Source organism: Choloepus didactylus, chromosome 1 (genome assembly GCF_015220235.1).
Source record: "Choloepus didactylus isolate mChoDid1 chromosome 1, mChoDid1.pri, whole genome shotgun sequence".
In the NCBI taxonomy this organism is placed as follows: Eukaryota; Metazoa; Chordata; class Mammalia; order Pilosa; family Megalonychidae; genus Choloepus; species Choloepus didactylus.
This window is the reverse complement of record NC_051307.1, coordinates 210,886,255-210,910,237: the sequence shown is the minus strand read 5'-3', so window position 1 is coordinate 210,910,237 and position 23,983 is coordinate 210,886,255. Positions and strand designations below refer to the sequence as shown.

At 36.0% G+C, this 23,983-nt stretch overlaps 1 protein-coding gene across 1 annotated transcript in view; it reads left to right on the top strand.

The window, feature by feature from the left end:
- The window catches only part of DNAH12 (dynein axonemal heavy chain 12), a 304,653-nt gene that overhangs the window by 205,141 nt on the left and 75,529 nt on the right, over nucleotides 1–23,983 (top strand). Inside the window, 5 exon segments of the mRNA XM_037798810.1 lie at nucleotides 3,017–3,193; nucleotides 6,602–6,733; nucleotides 8,111–8,200; nucleotides 21,375–21,515; nucleotides 23,305–23,546. Of these exon segments, the coding sequence (XP_037654738.1) occupies nucleotides 3,017–3,193; nucleotides 6,602–6,733; nucleotides 8,111–8,200; nucleotides 21,375–21,515; nucleotides 23,305–23,546 (782 nt within the window).

Genomic DNA, 23,983 nt, shown 5'->3' with positions numbered 1-23,983 from the left:
TTCACTCTTCTGGAGGCCAGACGTCCAAAATCAGTTTCACTGGGCCAAAACCAAGGTGCTGTTAGGGCCACATGTCCTTTAGCAGCTCTTGGAGAGAGTCCCTTCTTTGCCTCTTCTAGCTTGTGGTGGCTGCTGACATTCCTTGACATGTAGCTGCAACATACCGGTTTCTTTCTCTGTGGTCACTTCGCCTCCTCCTCTTCTCTCTGTGTGTCAAATCTCCTTCTGTCTCCCTCTTGTTTGTTTCTCTTCTCAGGAATTACAGCCCTGGGTTGTCTGGTGTCCAACATCCTGAATTTGACTCTGTTCCTGACCCTCTGAGCCAATGCTGAATTTATAGCCTTATCAAACTGAAGTAGAACTTGAAGGGCAAGTTGAGAGGTGATTTTTTTGAGACAGTATGAGCTCATCTAGGCTCTCCTGAAGACTGTTTCCCAAAGTGGTATTTCTGTATAACTGATATGCTTTGGCTTTGGAGGAAGACATTGTTTTCTCATTCAGGCTTGCATTGATGTCCTGCAGAGAAGTCGCTTCCCACCGTGTTGCATCCAAAGCTGGGCGGAAGTGCCTACTTTCCAGACCACCTCTTCAGCAGCGGCAGAGACCACAGAGCAAGCTCTTGTGGTATCTGTATCTGGCTTTGGTTTTGGGATGATGTTGGCTTCATAGAATGAGTTAGGTAGTGTTCCCTTCTGTTCAAATTTTTTAAAGAGTTTGGGCAGGATTGGTATTAATTTTTCTTGGAATGATTGTAGAATTCACCTGTGAAGCCGTCTCTCCTGGGCTTTCCTTTGTTGCAAGGTTTTTGGTGATTGAATCACTCTCTTTACTTGTGACAGGTTTGTTCTTCTGGAGTCAGTGGAGATTGTTTGTGTGTTTCTAGGAAATTGTCCATTTAATCTAAGTAGTCTAACTTGTTGGCATACAGTTGTTCATAGTATCCTCTTAAGAACTTTCTTGTTTCTGTGGAGTCAATGACCCATCTCTCATTTCTGATTTTATTTATTTGCATCTTCTCTCTTATTTTCTTTCTCAGTCTAGTTAAGGGATTGCCAATATTATCAATCTTTAAGAACCAACTTTTGGTTTTATTGATTCTCTCTATTGTTTTTTGTTCTCAATTTCTTTTATTTCTGCTCTAATCTTTGTTATTTCTTTCCTTCTACTTGCTTTTGGGATTAGTTTGCTGTTCTTTCTCTAGTTTCTCCAGGTATTAAGTTGGTCTTTGATTTTAGCTCTATCTTCCTTTTTAACATAGGTATTTAGGGCTACAAATATCACCCTCAGTACTGCCATCGTTGCATACCATAAGTTTTGATACGTTGTGTCTCATTTTCATTTGTCTTGAGATATTTATTAATTTCGATTGCAGTTTGTATTTTGACACATTGTTTGTTTAAGAGTATATTGTTTAACCTCAATGTATCTGTGAATTTTCCAATTCTCTAGCTGTTATTGATTTCTAGCCTCATTCCATTATGATCAGAGAAGCAGCTTTGTGTATTTCCAATCTTTTAAAATTTATTAAGACTTGTTTTGTGCCCCAGCATCTGGTCTATCTTGGAGAATGATCCATGAGCACTTGAGAGGAATGTATATTCTTCTGTTTTGGGGTACAATATTCTGTGTATGTCTACTATGTCTAGTTCATTTATCGTATTATTTAGTTTCTTACTGATCCTCTGTTTAGATGTTCTAGTTAGTGATGAGGGTGGTGTGTTGAAGGCCCCCACTAATATTGTACAGACATCTAGTACTCCCTTTCATTTTGCCAGTGTTTGCTTCATGCACTTTGGGGCACCTTGGTTAGTTGCATAGATATTTATGATTGTTATTTCTTCTTGGTGAACTGCCCCTTTTATTAATATAATGTCCTTTTTTGTCTCATAACATTTTTGCATTTAAAGTCTATTTTTTGTGATATTAGTATAGCAACCCCAACTTTTTTTGGTTACTGCTTGTGTGGAATATCTTTTTCTAGCCTTTCACTTTCACCCTGTTTGTATCCTTGGGTCTAAAATGAATCTCTTGTAAATAGTATATAAATGAGTAATATTTTATTTTTTTATCCATTCTGCCAATCTGTGTTTTGATTGAGAAGTTTAATCCATTAACATTCTATGTTATTACTGTAAAGGAAGTACTTCACCTATTTTATCCTTTGGCTTTTATCTGTTGTATCTATTTTTTCTTTCTTTTTATTTTAGTCACCCTTCCTGAGAATCTTAATTTCTACACTATTTTTTAATTTGTTCCTTCCACTGGGCCATGTCTTCCAGAGTTTTAGTATGGTTTGTGATTTTTTGCTGATATCTGAGCGTCTGATTATCTTGATGGGTTTATTCTGAAGGTTGGTTTCTCTCTCTTGTTTAGAGTTTGTTGTTGATTGGGTTTCTGTTAAGGCTCTTCTTTGACAGTTGGTTTGTTGGTATTTCTCAGGCAAAACAGGGTCAGGTACCCATGCAGTGGGTGCAGATAAGATCCAAAGGGCCCTGGGAGAGGGCCAGGAAAGACTGCACAAAGCTTTTTTTTGTTTTGTTTTTCCTTCCACATCACCAGGCTTCTTCACTTTCCAGCCTGTCCAGCCGATGGTGTGCTTCAGCTACTATTCTTCTCTGCCCTACAAAGGCAGGCTTTTATGACTTTTTTTCCAGTTCCATCTCTGACACTGTTGAAACAATGGTGCCCAGTGGCATCTGACCAGGACGGGCTGGGATAGCAGGATTCCGCATTCTAACTTTGCCTACCAAATCTGGCTCGGTACTGACCTGTGTCCCACTCTGTACTTGGCGTGGAGGGCTTCTGTGGCTCCCCTGGACTCCAGAGCCCCCAAACAGTTGATACAGTTTTTACATTGCTACACACTGCTTTGGGGAAAGAAATAAGTTCTGTGGCTCTCTTCCTATTCCTCATGTTCCTGAAAGTCTTAAACATTCTTTTTGTCTCTAGGATTGAGAAAGTAATAGGATATTTGAGGAATTGTCTTTATTTCTTTATTTTTTTCTCTTTTCTTTAGGTTATTGAGATAGAGTCTGCAGAAGTGGAAGCAAAAAGAAAGTTTGTGAAATTAGATGAAGAGATTGCCAGTGGGAAGGCTGAAGAAGCCCAAGCTCTGAAAAACGAGTGTGAAAGTGACCTAGCTGAGGCAATTCCAGCCTTGGAAGCAGCTCTGTCTGCGCTAGATACCCTAAAGGCAAGTTTTTAAATTATCACTTTATGAAACACAAACAAAATCAAATACTTGGTTAGTTAAGTGTGGTTCTATTTCAGTAGGTGATATTATATTGTTTTTATCTAGTTAAATGCAGCTTGATTCTGAACAATTCTTTCTTGATATATTATTTTTCTATGTTTTCTTTTCATATTATGTTTATAATTTTCATTCAGGATATTCCAGTGGGAATGGGATAAAGTGTCTGTGAGAATCCTAAATAGTTCTGTATATGGACTGGGGTGCATGTGTTAGATAAAATGTGGAGCTACCCTTCTGTAGCCTCCTTGGCATTTATGTACAGAATAATTTAAGATTTTTTTCCAGTATAGCTATGAGTGGCACCTACCTGCATTACAGTGTATTGTATATGACACTTTATAGTGTCTTCAGGCAACACAAGAATAATTTCATCAGTTGGGGAGCAGGACAGCTTCTGTTGACCAGGGAAGCTCGGTGTAGTATGGTGATTCAGGATATTGAGGCCTCTTTCCTTGCCTTCTTTCCTGTATTCAGTGCCTTAACTTTCATGTAAGAAACCTTACAAGACTGTGAATTCAGCTTATGGGTAATTCAGCATCTCGTTGGTCAAATTCTATTTGATTTTCAGTTATGTTATCTCAGCAGTCATAAGACAATATATTAGGGCAATTATAGAAAATTTCTAGTGCTCTCCTAGTGATTTGAACAAGGAATCTAAAACCCTAGGTTTATTATTTTCTTCCTTTATGCTCTCTGGTATGTATTTTTAACTTTTTACCTTGAAATACTTTTGAAATCATATAACAGTTACAAAAATAAAACCCAATACAAAGAACTCGAACATACCCTCCCAAAACCCATATCCACCGATTTTAACATTCTACAACATTTGCCTTATCATTCTGTCTGTCTGTCCATCCTTCCTTCCTTCTGTTTATCTATCTGCTTATCTGTTTATCTACATATACGTTTTCTGAACACTTGAGTGTAGGTTGTATACATCGTGATCCTTGAATACTTAATATACTGCTATGTACATTTCCTAAGAACAAGGATATTACTTATGTAACCCACCTTAAATTCAGATAACAAGTTCAAAATACTTAACATTGATATAAAGCTTATGGTCTATATTCTAATTTTTTCATATGTTCCAACAATTTTTCCCTTTGAGCCTTTTCTCTTCCCTTGCTGGATTTCATCCAGGAAGTATCATGTATTACATTTAATTGTCATTGTCTCTTTAGTTGCTCTTCCTTTTTTTAAATTGTGGGAACATATAAACAACATAAACTTGCCCTTCTCAAACACTTCCAAGCATACCATTCAATGGATTTAATCACATTGACAATCTAGCAGTACCCTTAACATCTTCCATTACTAAAACTTTCCCATCTCCTGAAACAGAAACCCTGTGTCCATTATGCAGTCTCTTTGACCCCAGCCCTGGCAACCAGTACTCTACTTTTTGTCACTATGAGCTTGTACATTTTATGATATTTTCTTTGTATTTACCATGGGACTTAAATTTAACATCCTAAATCTATAACAATCCTGTTTGTTTCAATACCATCTTAACTTCAATAGTATACACACACTATATTCCTATCTCGCTCTATACACCCACCTTTATATAGTTCTTGTCACAGAGTTCATGTTTTTACATTATTAGTCCAAAACCACTGATTTCTCTTTACATTTTATACATTTGCCTTTTAAATCCTATGGGAAGTAAAAAGTGAAGTTACAAACCAAAAATACAGTGTACCGGTATTTTTATTTATCTATGTTACCCTCACTGGAGATCTTTATTTCTTCATGCACCTTTGATTTATGGTCTAGTATCCTTTGTTTCAATCTTCAGAATTCTCTTTAGCATCTCTTATAGAGTTGATCTAGTGGTGACAAACTCCATCAGCTTTTGTTACCCGGAAACATCTTAATTTGTCCCATTTTTTGAAAAACAGCTTTGCCAGATATAGACTTCTTGGTTGGAAAGTTTTTGCTTTCAGCACCTTAAACATGTCATCCCACTGCCAACCATGGTTTCCAGTGGTTTCTTTTTGAGGCTCTGTTGTAAGTGACATGTTGCTTCTCGCTTGTGCCTTTCAGAATTCTCTCTTCATCTTCAGCTTCAACCAGTTGATTATAATATGTCATGGTGTAGGTCTTTTGGGGTTTACCCTGTTTGGAGTTCTTTGAGCATCTTGGATGTGTATATTCATGTCTTTCATCAAATTGGGGAAGTTTTCATCCATTATTTCTTTGAATACTTTCTCTGCCCTTTTCTCTTTCTTCTCCTTTTGGGACTCCCTCAATGAGTATATTGGTACACTTGTTGGTGTCCACAGGCTTCTCTAGATTTGTTCACTTTTTTTCATTCTTTCTTCATTCTGCACCTCAGACTGAATAATTTCAATTATGTTATCTTCAGGTTCACTGATTCTTTATTCTGCCAACTCCAATCTACTGTTGAACCTCTCTAGCAAAAATTTATTTCTATTACTGTGGTCTTCAGTTCTGTTTGGTTATTTTTCGTAATTTCCATCTCTTTTGAAATTCTTTGTCTTCATCATTTTCCTGTTTTCCTTAGTTCTTTGTCCATGTTTTCCTTTAGCTCTTGAAGAATATTTGTACCATTTTTTAAAAGTCTTTGTCTGGTAAGTATCCCAGGACTGATCCTCTTTATTGATGGTTTCTACTGCTTTACTTTTCACCTTTGTCTGGGTCATCATTTCCTATTTCTTTGTACATTCTGTAATCTTCTGTGGAAACCCAGACATTTTGATATTTTAGTGTATCCCTGGAGTTTAGATTCTGATGCATCTGTTCCTTAAGCTTTTATACAGCTCGTGTTATAATAGAGCTTTCCTCAAATGTCAGGAGCTTACAAAAAATAAAAAGGAGAACAAGAAAGAGGAGGTGGAGGAGTGGGAGAGGGGAAGGTGGGAGAGGAGGAGGAGCTGCACTGGGATCTATACTGGAAGCCAGTCAGACTCCATGGGGAGCTGGTGAAGGGTAAGGGAGGGGCCAGCCAGGGTGCCATGAGATCCTACCACTTTTAAGTAGCCTTTTTCTTGATTTAGCTGTCCTTATGGTCATTTAACTGTTTTTTCTGGAGCTTTGAGAAAAATATTTCTGCCAGTTCTTGCTGGTTATGCAAGGCTTCTGTGGGGGCATGGAGCCCTGAAGTGTATCACTCTGCCATCTTGATAGAGACTGGTACTTTCCATGGTCTTTCTTCATTTTCTTCTTAGAGGTTTATTGTAACAACCATTCAGTTTAACAAAGCCTTGTTGTTAATAGGCACTCTATTTGAGGTGACCATGGGGATTGATTTAAATAACTGCTTTACCATTGTGTAATAATGGTAATAATCTGAAGATATCCTCTTTTCTTTTGATTTAGCCAGCTGACATTACAATTGTGAAATCAATGAAGAATCCTCCATCTGGTGTTAAACTAGTTATGGCTGCTATTTGTGTCATGAAAGATATAAAACCAGAGAAAATTTCAGATCCTTCAGGAACTGGAGGCAAGGTAATAAGTGGGCACATATTTGAATATTATTAATGAATGTACAGAACACGTTTGTGGCAACTATCATCAAATGAAATGCCAACAGTATCCAACCCAGGGAAGACACATGCTTTCCAGATTAGAATGGATTTGGAATAAACTATGGAAAACACTAGCCATATGTATTCCAAGAAAAAGCTAAGGCAATATAGCATCAGAAAAATGTGTTTCCAATTACTTCCATCTCCTTTTCTGCCTCTCATAAGGTTGAGTTTGAATGAATGCTGAGTTTCGTGCATTTTTTCCGGCAAAGATTCTCACATATGTGATATATCATGGATAGATGTTGTTCTTGAGCATTAAAAAAAATTCTGCTGAGTTAAGCAGTATAATGAAATTGTTAAAAGTATATGCTCTGGAGCCAGAATGTCTGTAGTCAGAAATCCAGGACCAACTAGCAATGTGACCTTGGGTAAGGCACTTCTGTTAAATGAGAATAATCATAGTACCTGCCTCACAAGGTTGCTATGACATTAGATTAGCCAACACATGTAAAGCTCTTATATATAAGCCTCACAAGCAGTAAGTTCACAATAAATGTTAGCTGTTCTTATTTTTTCATTACTATTATGATTATTATTTAAATCTGTATCTCTTAAAAAGGAAGACATAGAATCTGTCCTACTTTCTTTTCAGGTTTTTACAATACCTGGGTTTGAATCCCTGAATTGGAGAATTGGGCTTTGGGGGACCATTTGATCCTTGATAGAGATAATAAAGAAGATACATAGGCTCTTACCTTATCAAGTTATTCTCATTCGAATACACACACAAATGGCCAGGCCTCTGGAAGCAGGGAAAAAATGTGTAACTAGTTATTTAACATCTTTTACTACAGAAGTGGCATGTGCTTTACCCTATAAATCGCAAAGCAATGTGTAATCTTTGACTTTCCGCTCTCTCTTCTTTCTTTCACTTGGAGGGCATAGGTATGCGAGGATGTCTATAAGAAAAATGTTTCACTTTCTGATTTGGAAGACTCAAAGAAAAAGGAAACTAGACGTTGAAATAAAATTTTATTTTCTTATTGAAATTATGGTGACTATGCTAGTTGCTTTTCTTAGTTTTCAAAAGAGAGATAATCATATCCTTTTCCTTTCAATGTTTTTTGATAATTAATTCAAGCTATAAGTTTATGTCTACATTTAAAATAGTCCCTATATTTAACATGTTCTTGGGGATGGGGTTGGGGTTGGTCTGTGTGTATTTCCAGGGAGAAATGTTGCTACTTTGAAAATATATATTTTCTGGATAATTTATCTTAGATTTCAAGAAGAAAATTTTAATAGCAAGCATCTTTAATTGTATGTTTAATGTTTCCATAAATTTTATTTATAGATACTAGATTACTGGGGACCTAGCAAAAAACTTCTTGGAGATATGAATTTCTTAAGAGATTTGAAAGAATATGACAAAGACAACATTCCAGTGAGTTTCCTTGGATTTTTTTCAATAGATGTAACTTTGCAAATATACAAAGATCTTTAACACTATGCAGTATTATCTAAAATACATGAAGATGGTCCATTTTTAGGAATAATATATAAATAAAGGGATATTAAATTTATTAATGATGATATCAATTTACATTCTCATGATACATAAAACCTCTCTTCTTTCAGGCGATTAGAAAGTAATTTAATAAATTAATGTATTGTTGACTGGAGAGAGTTCTCTAAGCATGTTGTAATAGTTTATTTATTATAAGTCTATTATACAAAATTATATAAAGTAACAAAAAATGTATAATGCATACTTTTCCACCACTCATTTACCTATTAATGCTTAATTGTTCTTTTGTTTCCATTTCTTCTTACAACCCATGAAAGTATGTTTTTTTTAATTACAGAAGTTGTAGGTTTACAGAAAAATCATTCAGAAAATAAAAGTTCCCATAAACATTCCCTCCCCACAGTATTCCGTATTAGTAACATTTTCCATTAGTGTGGTACCTTTGTTACAATTGATGAAACAGTATTATTATAATTATACTATTAATTACAGACTATAGTTTACATCAGGGTTCCTTGTGTGTGTTGTACAGTCCTATGGTTTTTATACAATTTTTATTCTAGTCACATATATACACCTAAAATTTCCCCTTTTAACCACATTCAAATATATAATTTAGTGGTGTTAATTATGTGGTACCATTACCACCATCCATTAACAAAATTTTCCATCATTCCAAACAGAAACTCTGTCCCAATTAAACATTAACTCCCCATTCCCTACCTCCCCCCTGCCACTGGTAACCTGTGTTCTAATTTCTAACTCTATAAATTTGTTTATTCTAATTATTTCATATCAGTGAGATCATTTGTGACCAACATGATAAAAAACATATATGTAAAACTCACAGCTAACCATTCTCAATGGTGAAAGTCTGAAAGCTTTCCCTCTAAGATCAGGAACCAGACTTGGATGCCCACTGCCACCACTGTTATTCAACATTGTGCTTTAAGTTATAGCTAAAATAGTTAGGCAAGAAAAAGAAATAAAAGGTATCCAAATCAGAAAGGAAGAAGTAAAACTTTCACTATTTGCAGGAGACATGATCTTTTTTTTTTTTTTTCATTTTTATTGAGATTGTTCAGATACCATACAATTATCCAAAGATCCAAAGTGTACAATCACTTGCCCCTGGGTACCCTCATACAGCTGTCCATCCATCACCACACTTAATTTTTGTTCAATTTTTAGAAACTTTTCATTACTCCAGACAAGAAATAAAGTGAAAGATGAAAAAAGAAAAAAAGAAAAGGAGACTCTAAACCTCCCCTATCCTTAACCAACCCCCCTCAATTGTTGACTCCTGGTATTGATATAGTACGTTTGTTACTGTTTATGAAAAAATGTTGAAATACTACTAACTGTAGTATATAGTTTGTAATAGGTATATAGTTTTCCCCTATATGCCCCTCTATTATTAACTTCTAATTGTATTGTCATACATTTGTTCTGGTTCATGAAGTGATTTCTAGTATTTGTACAGTTGATCATGGACATTGCCCACCATAGGATTCAGTTTTATACATTTCCATCTTTTGGCCTCCGACTTTCCTTCTGGTGACATATATGACTCTGAGCTTCCCCTTTCCACCTCATTCACACACCATTCGGCGCTGTTAGTTATTCTCACATCTTGCTACCAACACCTCTGTTCATTTCCAGACATTTAAGTTCATCCTAATTGAACATTCTGCTCATACTAAGCAAGAGCATCTACATTTCTTCCACAAGGCAGGAGGGAGAGTCAAAGAAGGTAGAGAGGCAAAAGAAAGAGGAAACAAAAAAAAAATGACAACTAGGAAGCAGCAAAAGGAAAAATAACCTTAAATCAAAGTAGAATAAAGAATCAGACAATACCACCAATGTCAAGTGTCTAACATGCCTCCCCTATCCCCCCCTCTTATCTGCATTCACCTTGGTTTATCACCTTTGTTACATTAAAGGAAGCATAATACAATGATTCTGTTAGTTACAGTCTCTAGTTTATGCTGATTGCATCCCTCCCCCAATGCCTCCCCATTTTTAACACCTTGCAAGGTTGACATTTGCTTGTTCTCCCTCGTAAAAGAGCATATTTGTACATTTTATCACAATTGTTGAATACTCTAGATTTCACCAAGTTACACAGTCCCAATCGTTATCTTTCCTCCTTTCTTGTGGTGTCTCACATGCTCCCCATCTTTCTCTCCCAACCGTATTCATAGTTACCTTTGTTCAGTGTACTTCCATTGTTGTGCTACCATCTCCCAAAATTGTGTTCCAAACCACACACTCCTGTCTTCTGCCACCCTGTAGTGCTCCCTTTAGTATTTCCTGTAGGGCAGGTGTCTTGTTCACAAAGTCTCTCATTGTCTGTCTGTCAGAAAATATTTTGAGCTCTCCCTCATATTTGAAGGACAGCTTTGCTGGATACAGGATTCTTGGTTGGTGGTTTTTCTCTTTCAGTATCTTAAATATATCACACCACTTCCTTCTTGCCTCCATGGTTTCTGCTGAGAGATCCGTACATAGTCTTATGAAGCTTCCTTTGTATGTAATGGATTGCTTTTCTCTTGCTGCTTTCAGGATTCTCTCTTTGTCTTTGACATTTGATAATCTGATGATTAAGTGTCTTGGCGTAGGCCTATTCAGATTTCTGTTTGGAGTACGCTGCGCTTCTTGGATCTGTAATTTTATGTCTTTCATAAGAGATGGGAAATTTTCATTAATTATTTCCTCTATTATTCTGCCCTCTATCCCTTCTCTTCTCCTTCTGGGACACCAATGATATGCACATTATTGTACTTTGTTTCATCCTTGAGTTCCCGGAGACATTGCTCATATTTTTTCATTCTTTTCTCCATCTGCTCCTTTGCGTGTAGGCTTTCAGGTGTTTTGTTCTCCAGTTCCTGGGTGTTTTCTTCTGCGTCTTGAGATCTGCTGTTGTATGTTTCCATTGTGTCTTTCATCTCTTGTGTTGTGCCTTTCATTTCTATAGATTCTACTAGTAGGTTTTTTGAACTTTTGATTTCTGCTGTATACATGTCCAGTGCTTCCTTTACAGCCTCTATCTCTTTTGCAATATCTTCTCTAAACTTTTTGAATTGATTTAGCATTAGTTGTTTAAATTCCTATATCTCAGTTGAAGTGTACGTTTGTTCCTTTGACTGGGCCATAACTTTGTTTTTCTTAGTGTAGGTTGTAATTTTCTGTTGTCTAGGCATGGTTTCCTTGGTTATCCAAATCAGGTTTTCCCAGACCAGAACAGGCTCAGGTCCCAGAGGGAAGAAATATTCAGTATCTGGTTTCCCTGCAGGTGTGTCTTAGAAAATTGCTCCACCCTTTGATGCCTCGGGTCACTGTGCTTTTCTGCCCAGCAGGTGATGCCTGTTAGCCTATAATTCTTGACTGGTGTGAGGAGGTATGGCCGTGTTCCCCCAGGCTCTGGGGTCTGGTTCTTAATGGAAAGGGCCCCACCCCTTTCCTCCTAGAGAAGACAGACCCCCCAGGTGGGGGTCATTAGCATTTCAATGGTCTCGCTCTCTGCTTGTGGTGTCTCCACCCTTCCCAGAGTCCCAGCCCTGGAAACTGAAAATGACTGGGGCTTTCTCCACTGAGCCAAAAAAGAAACAGATAGTCCCCTTCAGACGGAGTCCAAGGCGACCCTCCGGCTCTCCCAGGTCAGTCGTCACCCAAAGCCTCTGTCTGTTTTTTGGGGCTGCATACCTGTAGTGAGCAGTTTACACTCGCTACTTAAAACCCCAGTTGGAGCTCAGCTAAGCCGTATTTGCTTGCTGGGAGAGAGCTTCTCTGTGGCACCACGTGGCTCCGCAGCTCGGGCTATGGGGGAGGGGGTCTCCCGACCTGGTTCCTCAGGTTTTACTTACAGATTTTATGCTGTGTTCTCGGGCATTCCTCCCAATTCAGGTTGGTGTATGATGAATGGATGGTCTCGTTTGTCCCCCCGCAGTTACTCTGGATTATTTACTAGTTGTTTCTGGTTTTTTGTAGTTGTTCCAGGGGGTCTACTTAGCTTCCACTCCTCTCTATGCCACCATCTTGCCTGAGTGTCAGGAGACATGATCTTATATTTAGAAAATCCTGGAAAATCTATGGCAAAGCTACTAGAGCTGGTAAACAAGCACAGAAAAATGGTAGGATACAGAAAAATAAGATCAATATGCAAAAATCAGTAGCTTTGAGCAATCTGAGGAGGAAATTAAGAAAAAAATTCCATTTACAGCAGCAACTAAAAGAATCAAATATCTCAGAACAAATTTAACCAAAATGTAAAGGCCCTGTACATGGAAAACTATAAAATATTGCTAAAAGAAATTTTAAAAGGTCTAATAAATGGAAGGATAGTCTGTGTTCATGGATTGGAATACTAAATATCCTTAAGATGTCAATTATACCCAAACTGATTTACAGATTTAATGCAATCCCAATCAAAATTTCAACACTCTACTTTGCAGAAATTGAAAAGCAATTATCAAATTTATTTGGAAGGGTAAAGGGCCACAAGTTAACAAAACATCTTAAAAATGAAGAATGAAGTTGGAGGACTCACACTTCTTGACTTTAAAGCATATCACAAAGCCACAGTGGTCAAAGAGGCATGGTATCGGCATTAAGATAACCATATTGATTGATGGAATCAAATTGATAGTTCAGAAATAGACCCTCACATCTCTGGTCAATTGATTTTTGACAAGGGTACTAAGTCCACTCAATTGGAACAGAACAGTCTCTTCAACAAATGGCTCTGGGAGAACTGGCTATCCATGTCCCAATGAATGAAAGAAGACTCCTGTCTCACACCTTATACAAAAAATTACCGAAAATGGATCAAAGACCTAAATATAAGAGCCAGGACCATAAAACTCCTAGAAGAAAATGTAGGGAAATATCTTCAAGATCTTGAGGTAAGCAGTGGTTTCTTAGACTTGACACCCAAAGCATAAGCAATGAAAGAAAAAAAATAGATAAATGGGACCTCCTCAAAACTGAATACTTTTGTGGTTCAAGGGACTTTGTTAAGAAGGTGAAAAGGTAGCCCACTCAATGGGAGAAAGTATTTGGAAACCACATATCCACTAAGGGTTTGATACCCAGAATATGTAAAGAAATCCTACAACTCAACAATAAAAAGACAACCCAATTAAAAAATGGGCAAAAGACTTGAATAAACATTTTTCCAAAGAGGAAATAAAAATGGCTAAAAAGCATATGAGAAGATGCTCAACATCACCAGCTATTAGGGAAATGCAAATCAAAACCACAGTGAGATATCATTTCACACCTACTAGAATGGCCACTATGAAACAGAAAACTACAAGTGTTAGAAAGGATGTGGAGAAATAGGAAGACTTATTCACTGGGAATCTAGAATGGCCCAGCTGCTGTGGAAGACATTTTGGCAGTTTCTCAGGAAGCTATGTGTACAATTACCGTATGATCCAACAATCCTGTTACTAGTTTTAAACTCAGAAGAACTGAAAGCAGGGATACAAGCAGACATCTGTACACTGATGTTCATAGTGGCATTATTCACAATTGCCAAAAGATGGAAACAACCCAGGTGTCCATCGATCAATGAATGGATAAAGGAAATGTGATATTTATGTTTGATGGAATACTATTCAGGTGTTAGGAGAAATGAAGTCCTGATGCATGTGACAACATGGATGAACCTTGAGGACATTATGTCAACTTAAATAAGCCAGATACAAAAGGGCAAATATTGTATGATTTCACTAATAAGAACTAATAATGAACAAACTCATGGAGTTAATATCTGAACTATAGTTTACCAGGAGACAAAATGAGTGTAGAGAATAAGGAAATGATGCTTAATTTGTATAGAATTTTAAATAAGGCTGATTGCAAATGTTTTGAAATGGATAGAGGTGATGGTAGCATATAATTGTGAGTGTAACAGTGCTGAATTTTGTGGCTGACTGTGGTTGAAAGGGGGAATTTTAGGGTTGTGTATGTCACTAGAAGTATAGCTAGAGAATGAAATATGGGACTGTATAACATAGGGAACACTGTTGTGGATGATGAAGGTACTTAATAGAAATATAAGAATGTTCTTCCATGAACTAGAACAAATGTATGTCACTGTTACAAGGTGTTAATATTAGGGTGGTATATAGGAAAAATCTACCTGATGCAAATTATGAGTTATAGTTAACAGTATTATTTTAGTATTCTTGAATCAGTTGTAACAAAGATACCACACCAATACTGTGTCATTAATAGAGGGGTGTAAGAGGTATGGGATTTTTCTTTTTGATCGTGGTAATGAATGCACAATTCTGTGATAATATGGAGAGGCATTGATTGTACACTTTGGATGGATTGTATGGTGTGTGAATAAAACTGCTTTTAAAAAAATTGTTCCTTAAAGGACTTATCAAGAAAGTAAAACTGCAGTCTATACAATGGGAAAAATAATTGTTAACCACATACCCAATAAAAGATCAATATCCATAATATATAAAGAAATCCTTCAACTTACAACATAAAGACAAGCAACCCAATTAATGGGCAAAAGACTTGAATAGACATCTTTCCAAAGAAGATATACAAATGGCCAGAAAGCACATGAAAAGATGCTTAACATCATTAGCCATCAAAGAAATGCAAATCGAAACCACAATCAGATACCATTTCACACCTACTGGAATGGCTACTATTTTTTTAAAAAAGCAGTAAATGCTAAGTGTTGGAGAGGATGCAGAGAAATAGGAACATCACTCGTTGGTGGCAATGTTAAATGGTGCAGCCACTGTGGAAGACAATTTGGCGGTTCCTTAGAAAACTAAGTATAGAATTACCATATAATCTGGCAACCCTAATACTAGGTATATACTGAAAAGAATTGAAAACAGGGATTTGAACAGACATTTGCACACCAGTGTTCATAGTGGCCCAGAGATGGAAACAACCCACAACCCAAGTGTCCATCAACCATTGAGTGGATGAATAAAATGAATTTATATATATATATATATATGGACTATTATTCATCTGTAACAAATAATGAAGACTGATCCATGTGACAACATGGATGAACCTTAAAGACATCATGTTGGGTGAAATAAGCCAGACACAAAAGGACAAATATTGTATGATCTCACTGATTTGAAATAATTAGAATAAGCAAACTCAGAGAGTCCAAATCTAAAATATAGGTTACCAGGGGATGGGGTAGGGATAGGGAATGGGAAGTTAAGGCTTAAAATGAACAGTGTTCCTATTTGGAATGACGGAAATTTTTAATAATTCATATCATTTTAAATGTAATTAACAGTGCTGGAGTATATATATTTGAATGTGTTGAAAAGTGGAAATATTAGATTGTATATGTGATAGTGAAATGAAAATTTTTTAAAAATCCATGGCACTACACTACATAGTAAACCCTAAGTTAAACCATAGATTATAGTTAATAGTGCTATTCTAAAAATGTACTATCATCAATTGTAACAAATGTTCCACAGCACTGCAAGGTTGTTAATAGGGTGGTATTTGAGAATTTGATTGTTCTGTAAACCCAAAATTTCTGTAATGAAGAAAAAAAGAGTTAAAGAAAAAAAGAATATTGTAACTGTACTATTAACTATGTTCAATGATTTGCACGAGGGTTCCCTGTTTGTCTCAACACCATTTGGTAAAGAGACTATTCTTTCCCATTTGAGTGGACTTGGCACCTTTGTCAAAAACTAGTTGTCTGAAGATGTGATGGTTTATTTCTAAATTCTTAATTTGATTCTGTTGGTCTATTTGTCTGTCCTAGTGCTAGTACCATACTGTTCTGAAGACTGTAGCTTTGTAGTAAGTTTTCAAATTGGGGAAGCATAAGTCCTCTAACTTTGTTCTTTTTCAAGATGGTAAAAAACTTTTCTTAAACATTAATATAAATTTGATGATTCAGTTCTCCCTTTCTGCAAAGAAGGCTGTTGGAATTTTGACTGGGGTTGCATTGAATGTATAAATAGCTTTGGGTAGAACTGACATCTCAACGATGTTTAGTCTTACAATCCATAAACATGGGATGTCCTTCCATTTATTTGGGTCTTCTTTGGTGTTTTTACCAGTGTTTTGTTTCTGTTTGCAACTTCTTTATATCCTTGGTTAAATTTATTCCTAGATATTTGATTCTTTTATTTGCTAAGGTAAAAGGAATTTTTTTTTCTTGATTTCCTCTTCAGATTGTTCATTACTATAGAAATATTACTGATTTGGGGATAACGTTCTTGTACCTGCCACTTTGCTGAATTCTTTTATTAACTCTAGTAGTTTTATTGTGGATTTTTCAGTATTTTCTCTATATAGGATCATGTCATCTGCACAAAGGGAGTTTTACTTCTATTCCAATTTATTTCTTTTTCTTTACCAATTGCTCTGGCTAGAACTTCCAATACAATGTTGGAATAACAGTGGTTACAGTGTTCATCCTTTTCTTTTTCTTGGTCTTAGAGGGAAAGCTTTCAGTTTTTCACAATTTAGTAGGATTTTAGCTGTGGATTTTTCACCTATGCTATTTATCATGTTGAGGATGTTCCATTACTAGTTTTCTGAATGTTTTTTTTTTTATCAAGAAGGGGTGCTGTATTTCCTCAAATACCTTTAGTGTATTAATTGAGATAATCGTGTGGGTTTTTTCCTTCATTCTATTATTGTCGCCTGTTACATTAATTCATTTCTTTATGTTGAATCATCCTTGCATACCAGGGATAAATCCCACAAGATCATGATGTATAATTCTTTTAATATGCTGTTGGATTCAGTTTTCTAATATTTTGTTAAGGAATTTTGCATCTATATTTATAAAGGTATTGTACTGTAATTTTCTTTTCTTGTGGTATCTTTATCTTGCTTTGGTATTAGGGTGATGTTGGCCTCAGAATGAGTTAGGTAGTGATCCCTTCTTTTCAGTTTTTTTAGAAGTGTTTGAGTAGAGTTGGTGTTAATTCCTCTTTGGAATATTTGGTAAAATTTACCAGTGGAGCCATCTGGGCCTAGGCTTTTCTTTGGGGAAGTTTTTCTTTTTTTTTTTCCAAGGTAACTACTTTACTTCCAACATGTTCCTACTCTACCTCTTTGGGGAGGTTTTTGATTAGTGATTCAATCTCTTTACCTGTTACTGATTTCTTGAGATCTTTTATTTCTTTTTCAGTCAATGTAGGTAGTTTTTGTGTTTCTAGGAATTTGTTCATTTTATCTGGATTTTCTATTTCATTGATATAGAGTTGTTCATAGTATCCTCTTATAATTCTTTTTATTTCAGTGAAGTCAGTAGTAATGTCCTCTTTTTCATGCCTAATTTTAATTACTTGCATCCTCTCTTTTTTTCTTTGTCAGTCTCACTGAAGGTTTACCAATTTTATTGATCTTTTCAAAGAATCACCTTTTGTTTTCATTGATTCTCTGTTTTGTTTTTTATTCTGTATTTCATTTATCTCTGCTCTAACCTTTGTTTTTTCTCCCCCCTTCTTTCATTTTGCTTTTGGTTTAGTTTGCTCTTCTTTTTAGATCCTCTAGTTCTGAAGTTTGGTCTCTGATTTGAGATCTTTCTTTTTTAATGTAACATTTAGAACTATAAATTTTCCTCTCAGGACTTCCTTTGCCACATCCCATAAGTTTTGGTATGTTGTGTTTTCATTTTCATCTGCCTTAAATATTTCATATATTCCCTTATGCTTTCTTCTTTGACCCATGGTTATTTAGGAGTTCATTGTTTTATTTCCACATACTTTGTGAATTTTCTATTTCTCCCTCTGTTAGTGATTTCTAGCTTCATTCCATTGTGGTTGCAGAAGAGAAAATGTATGATTTCGGTATTTTTAAATTTATTGAGACTGTTTTGGGACCTAACATTCTCTATCCTGGAGAATGACACATGTGCATTAGAGAATAGTGTATATTCTGCTGGTGTTGAGTGAGTGCTCTATATATGTCTGTTAGTTCTAGTTGGTTTAGAGTGTTGTTCAAGTCTTCTATTTCCTTATTGATCTTCTGTCTAGATGTTCTATCCATTACTGAAAGTGGCATATTGAAATCTTCAATAATAGTATGGAATCATTTATTTCTCACTTCAATTCCATCAGTATTTGCTTCATATATTTTGGAATTCTGCCATTAGGGATGTGTGTGTGTGTGTGTGTGTGTGTGTGTGTATACATATATAATTTTCATGTCTTTTTGTTCAGTTGACCCTTTAATCAGTATATTGTGATCTTCTTTGTCCCTTGTAACAGTTTTTGACTTAAAATCTATTTTATCTGATATTAGTATAGCCCCCTCAGCTTTCTTTTGGTTACTGTTTCCATGGGATATTCTTCCCATACTTTCACTTTCAACCTTCTGTGTTTTTTAATTTAAGGCGAGTCTCTTGTAAATAGCATATGGTTGGGTCGTGTTTTTTTAATCCATTCTCCCAGTCTCTGCCTTTGACTGGCAAGTTTAATTCATTTACATTTAAAGTAACCACTGATAATTCAGGGCTTTCTTTTCTGCTTTTGCTATTTATAAGTCTTATAACATTTTTGTCCCTCAATTATTCTGTTAATTCCTGCTTTCATGTTTATTTGATTTTTTTTGCATAGTACCATTTTGAGTCCCTTCTCATTTCTTTCTCTATATACTTTTCAGATATTTTCTTCATGGTTACCTTGGGGCTTATATTTAACAACCTAAATCTATAACAGTCATTTTGTTTTGATGCCAACTAAACTTCAGTAGTATAGACATACACTTTTCCTATACTCCTCCATTCCCCCCACCTTTTTTGCTGTACTTGTTACATACTGTATGTTTATACATTGTACGTCCAAACAGATTTGTCATTACTTTTATGCATTTGCATTTTAGAACCTGTAAGAAATAAAAATTGCAGTTACAACAAAAAATACATTAGTTCTGGCATTTATGATTCTCTATAAAATTACCCTTACTGGAGCTCTTCATTTCTATATGTTGCTTCAATCCGCATTTTATGTCCTTTCCTTTCAGTCTGAAGAACTTCCTTTAGTATTGCTTGTAGGAAGGGTCTAGTGGTGATGAACTCTCTCAACTTTCATATATTTGGGAATGTCTTTCTCCTACCTCATTTTTTTTTTTTCTTTTAGTACCTCATTTTTGAAAGACTGTCGCTGGATATAATTCTCGGTTGGCAACTGTTTTTTTTTTTGGATCTTTAAATATTTTGTCCCCTTGCCTTCTTGCTTCCATGGTTTCTGATGAGGAATCAGTGCTTAATCTTATTGGGACTCCCTTTTACACAATGTATTACTCTTCTCTTGCAACTTTCAGCACTGTCTCCTTGTCCTCGGCATTTGACAGCTTGACTGCTGTATGTCTAGTCATGGTTTTCTTCTAGTTTATCCTGTTTGGGATTTGTTGGACTTCTGGGAAGTTTTCTGTCATTATTCCTTCTGTCCCATCTCTCTTTCTTCTCCTTTTGGGACTTGCATAATACATACATTGTATACTTTATGGTGTCCCATAAGTCTATTAAGCTCTGTTCACTTTTTTCCATTCTTTTTTTTTTCCTCAGCCTGAATCATTTCAATTGTCTTGTCTTCAAGATGACATAATTTCTTCTGCCAGCTCCAGTCTTCTCTTGATACCCTCTAGGGAATTTAATTTCAGTTATTGTGGTCCTCAACTCCGATATTTCTGTTTGGTTCCTTTTAAATTTTTCTATCTCTTTATTGAGATTCTCATATTATTCACTCACCATTTTCTTGATTTTCTTGTCTTTCTTTGTATTTTCCTTTATCTCCTTAAGCATATTGAAGATCATTTTTGAAAGTCTTTTCAGTATCTTCAAAGTCCAGTCTTCTTCACTATTAGTTTTTTGATTTTTATCTTGTTCCTTTGGATGGGACATAATTTCCTGTTTCTTTGTTTGTCTTGTAATTGCTTGTTGAACACTGTACTTTTTAATATTTTAAAATGTTAACTCTGGGATTTAGTCTCTGAGCTGTCTGTTCCTTAAGTTTGTCTCTAGCTGGTGACATGACAGAGATTGCCTAGACGGCCAGAAGCTAATCAAAACAAACAAACCAATGCAAAAAAAAAGAAAAATACCTTTCGCTGTCTTTGAAAATTGGCCCTGTTCTGGCTGGTGCTGTCCTTCAGAATTTATCTCCCCCCCCGCCCCTCAAATCAGAAATTATCAGCCTGAGGTGAAAGTGAAGCGCAGTTTCCTCTCCATCTTTTTTGAGCCTACATCTTGTCCTGGGCATGTGCTTGATTGATCATGGCCTTAAGAATTCCCCCACTTGTAGAAATTCAAAAATACCCCCTCTACTCCCTCCTTCCTGAGTGGTCTTCTCTGTCTAAAAGCAGGTAATTCTGTGCCCTAATCCACTTTGACTTAATTGTTTTTTGCACTTCTTTAGCTACCAACAACCTGTTTCTACCTGCAGGACAAGTTCTGGGAGGGCAAGCCAGAGATGAATTTCCTGTTTCAGTCTTTCAGGCTGCCACTTGATAGATTGGCATTGACATGCAGGCACTCCACTATCCACCTAGGTGTTACTCTGCTACCTCTGGAAACAGGGCCAGGGACTCAAAATGGGGGTAGACTGTTTCTATACCTTGTGGGGAACAGTAGAGCATGGACCAGCAAGAGCACCATGAGCTTCATTTACTTTTTCTAAAGCTAAGTTTTCTTGATTCAGCACTCATCTAATTACTGTAACCCTGTAACTTTTCTGGAGTTTTGAGGAAGATTGCTTTGCCAGTTTTTGCTAGTTGTTAAAAGATTGTATGGGGAAATAGCACCCCAGAGCAACTTTCACCACTCTCTTGGATGACTGGAATTCCAAGAAAGTTGTTTAATTATTTGGAAGACATGCCTTGTCTCAATATCTGTAATTTGTTTGCACATTTTGCCCACAAATGGACTTGTGTTTCTGCTACTGTTGTACCTATTTTAAAACTATTGTGACTATTAAAAATTTATCTTGAAGAATTGATTGTGGTTTAAAAATAGTTTTATTTTATACAAATGTTTTTATTGTATGTAATTATTTTTTTATTTTATGATTGTGATATATGTTAAAATTTAAAACTCTAAATATTTGCTATGTAGGTGACTGTTATGCAGAAGATTCGTAGTGAATATTTATCAAACCCTGAATTTGACCCTCCTAAGGTTGCTAAAGCTTCTTCTGCGGCTGAGGGTTTGTGCAAGTGGATCATGGCAATGGAAGTGTATGACAGAGTTGCAAAGGTATTTTGAGGATAAGCACATCCATTTTCTACTAAAATTGTCCCAGAAACTAAAGTCTATGTATACATTTACTAGAGGTTTCTAAAAATGATTCCAGGAAGAATTTGTCCTGCTGCAGCGTAATCAGACATTGACAAAGTATCTAGTAGATGAAGAAAGTGCTTGCATGTGGCATAACCTTTTGGAGCTGATGTGGGAATAGTGCTGTGGGAGCTGGGATGATCATTGCAATTTGGTTGGACTCACCTATAGCTATTGGGCCCTGAGGCAAAGGTGAATTAGGTTTGATTAGGGGAAGCAGAAGCAAAGAAAAATCCACAGTATTGGGGAGAGCAGAAGCAAGAAAAATCCACAGTATTAAGGGCAAAGTAGTAGATTAAAAATAGACTGGAACTGGAACCAAAGGGTCATAATTAAGAAGATTCAGTAGGGTTAGGAGGTAGAGCATGGAAAGATCTCCTGAAGCAATAGTATGCATTGATAGGAAGCCTTTTAGGGACCACCCACTGGGTCCAAATTTCTGGGAGAGGAGAGAATAGTTAAGAACATTTTGTAAATTTGGGAAGCAAAAGACTGGGGAAATACAGGTCATGAGCTCTAATAGTTTGCAGATTATACTCAGGTAAGCAAGAAATAAAATTAAAAGGCAGATGAAAACATATAATAGCTATGATCTCAGAAGATAGACTGAATGATCAGGCTGTAACAATTAAGAAAAGATTCCTAAAGGAGGTACATTATGTTCCTATCAAGTGATAAGGCCTTAGATTGTTAGTTCTAGGCAATAAACCTGTATAAACTTATTAAATAAATAAAATTATTTATTATTTTATTTTATATAGCCTTCTTTTGAGCATCTTGACCCTTCCACAGTAGTCTCATGACAGGTCTGCTGGCTCTCAGTACTAATTTCTGCTGTCTCATAGGGCATGTAGACTCTTCTGGATCCCTTCTATGCAGCACAGAAGTCAAAGCACTCAGGGAAGCTTTTTCCTTTCTATCAACTTATTACATGTTCCCCCTTTAGGATTTCAGTGTCTGACACATTGCCTCCCCTTCTCTTTTTGCCCTCAGCTTCATTCATGACAGTGCACCAGAAGGGTTAGGTCTCCCACATTTCTTAGTGGCACAGACTCTTTGGTCATCTAAGTTCTTTCTCCCTGTGGTTTATAGTATACTCAATGATCAAGTTGGTCAAATCTCATTCTTATATCAAGAATGAGCATAACAAAACAAGAACTTTAGAAAATCCCTTTTCTCTCAACAAAGTCTTGCTTTTCAAGATTTCTTGAGGACACACAAATTCAGTTTTGGTTTTGAAAACTGAGTGCTTTCTTTCTATCTGCATTAATCCCCTCAAGGCAGATGTATGCCTTTGGTTGACTAGAAAGAAGATCATAGTCTTGGAGATGCAAAAGAAAAAGGCATATTTGTGTATTTTAAACACTATTTCCTGTTACATGTTTTTCTCTTTTTGACAAAACTTGAGTAGTGACTTTTTATTATTTTTATAAAAAATTCAAATTCCTATTTGTGACATTTTGCCAGTCCTGAATAATCTATATTTATAAGTGATAGTTTGCTAGATCAGAATGATTTATATTTTATAAAATATTGGTAAATTTCACTTTATTTGTATGTAAAATATGATGTAAGGTTTATGACAAAATGTTTAGCCTGTAGAATTGTTATTATAACACATTCCTTATCCATAATATCTATAAAAGCATTATATAGATATTAATTTTATATACTGTATGACAAATCTGCATATATTGTTCTCAAATAGGTAGTGGCTCCAAAGAAAGCCCGCCTAACAGAAGCTCAGAAGTCTTTAGCTGAGACAATGGAGCTTCTGAATCAGAAGAGAGCTGAACTGACAGAAGTAGAAAATCATTTGGAAAATTTACAAAAAATATTTCGTGAGAAAACTGAAGAAAAGGCTCGTCTAGAAGATCAGGTGGATCTCTGTGCTAAGAAACTTGAAAGGGCTTCAAAACTAATTGGAGGACTGGGTGGAGAAAAATCAAGGTCAGATTTCTACTCATTTTAATGAAATTTAAGACTACCAGGCTTGAAGGTGTGGTTTTCTTGGGGGTAGTTTTATGATTACTGAGTTAAAATGGCTGGTTGAAAATGTGGGACGTGCTACAAAGCAACTGGCCTGATATCTTCAAACAGGAATGTCAGTGTCAAGGATAGTGTCTGTAGATGGTTTTACACACACACAGAAGGCAAATTAGAATTTTTGAAACAGAGTGGTGAGTGTGTGGGTGCTCATTAGTATGATTCTTTCAGTTGTTTGAAATATTTCTTAATAAAATGTTAGAAGAATAAATGTATGTCTCACTTGGTTAAAATGTATTTCAAAGATATAATTGGCTTGATCTAACAAAGCCAGTTAGCTCTTTCCTAATCTACTTATTTACACCAGCCAACTATCCCATTTATTAATTATATTTGTTGAC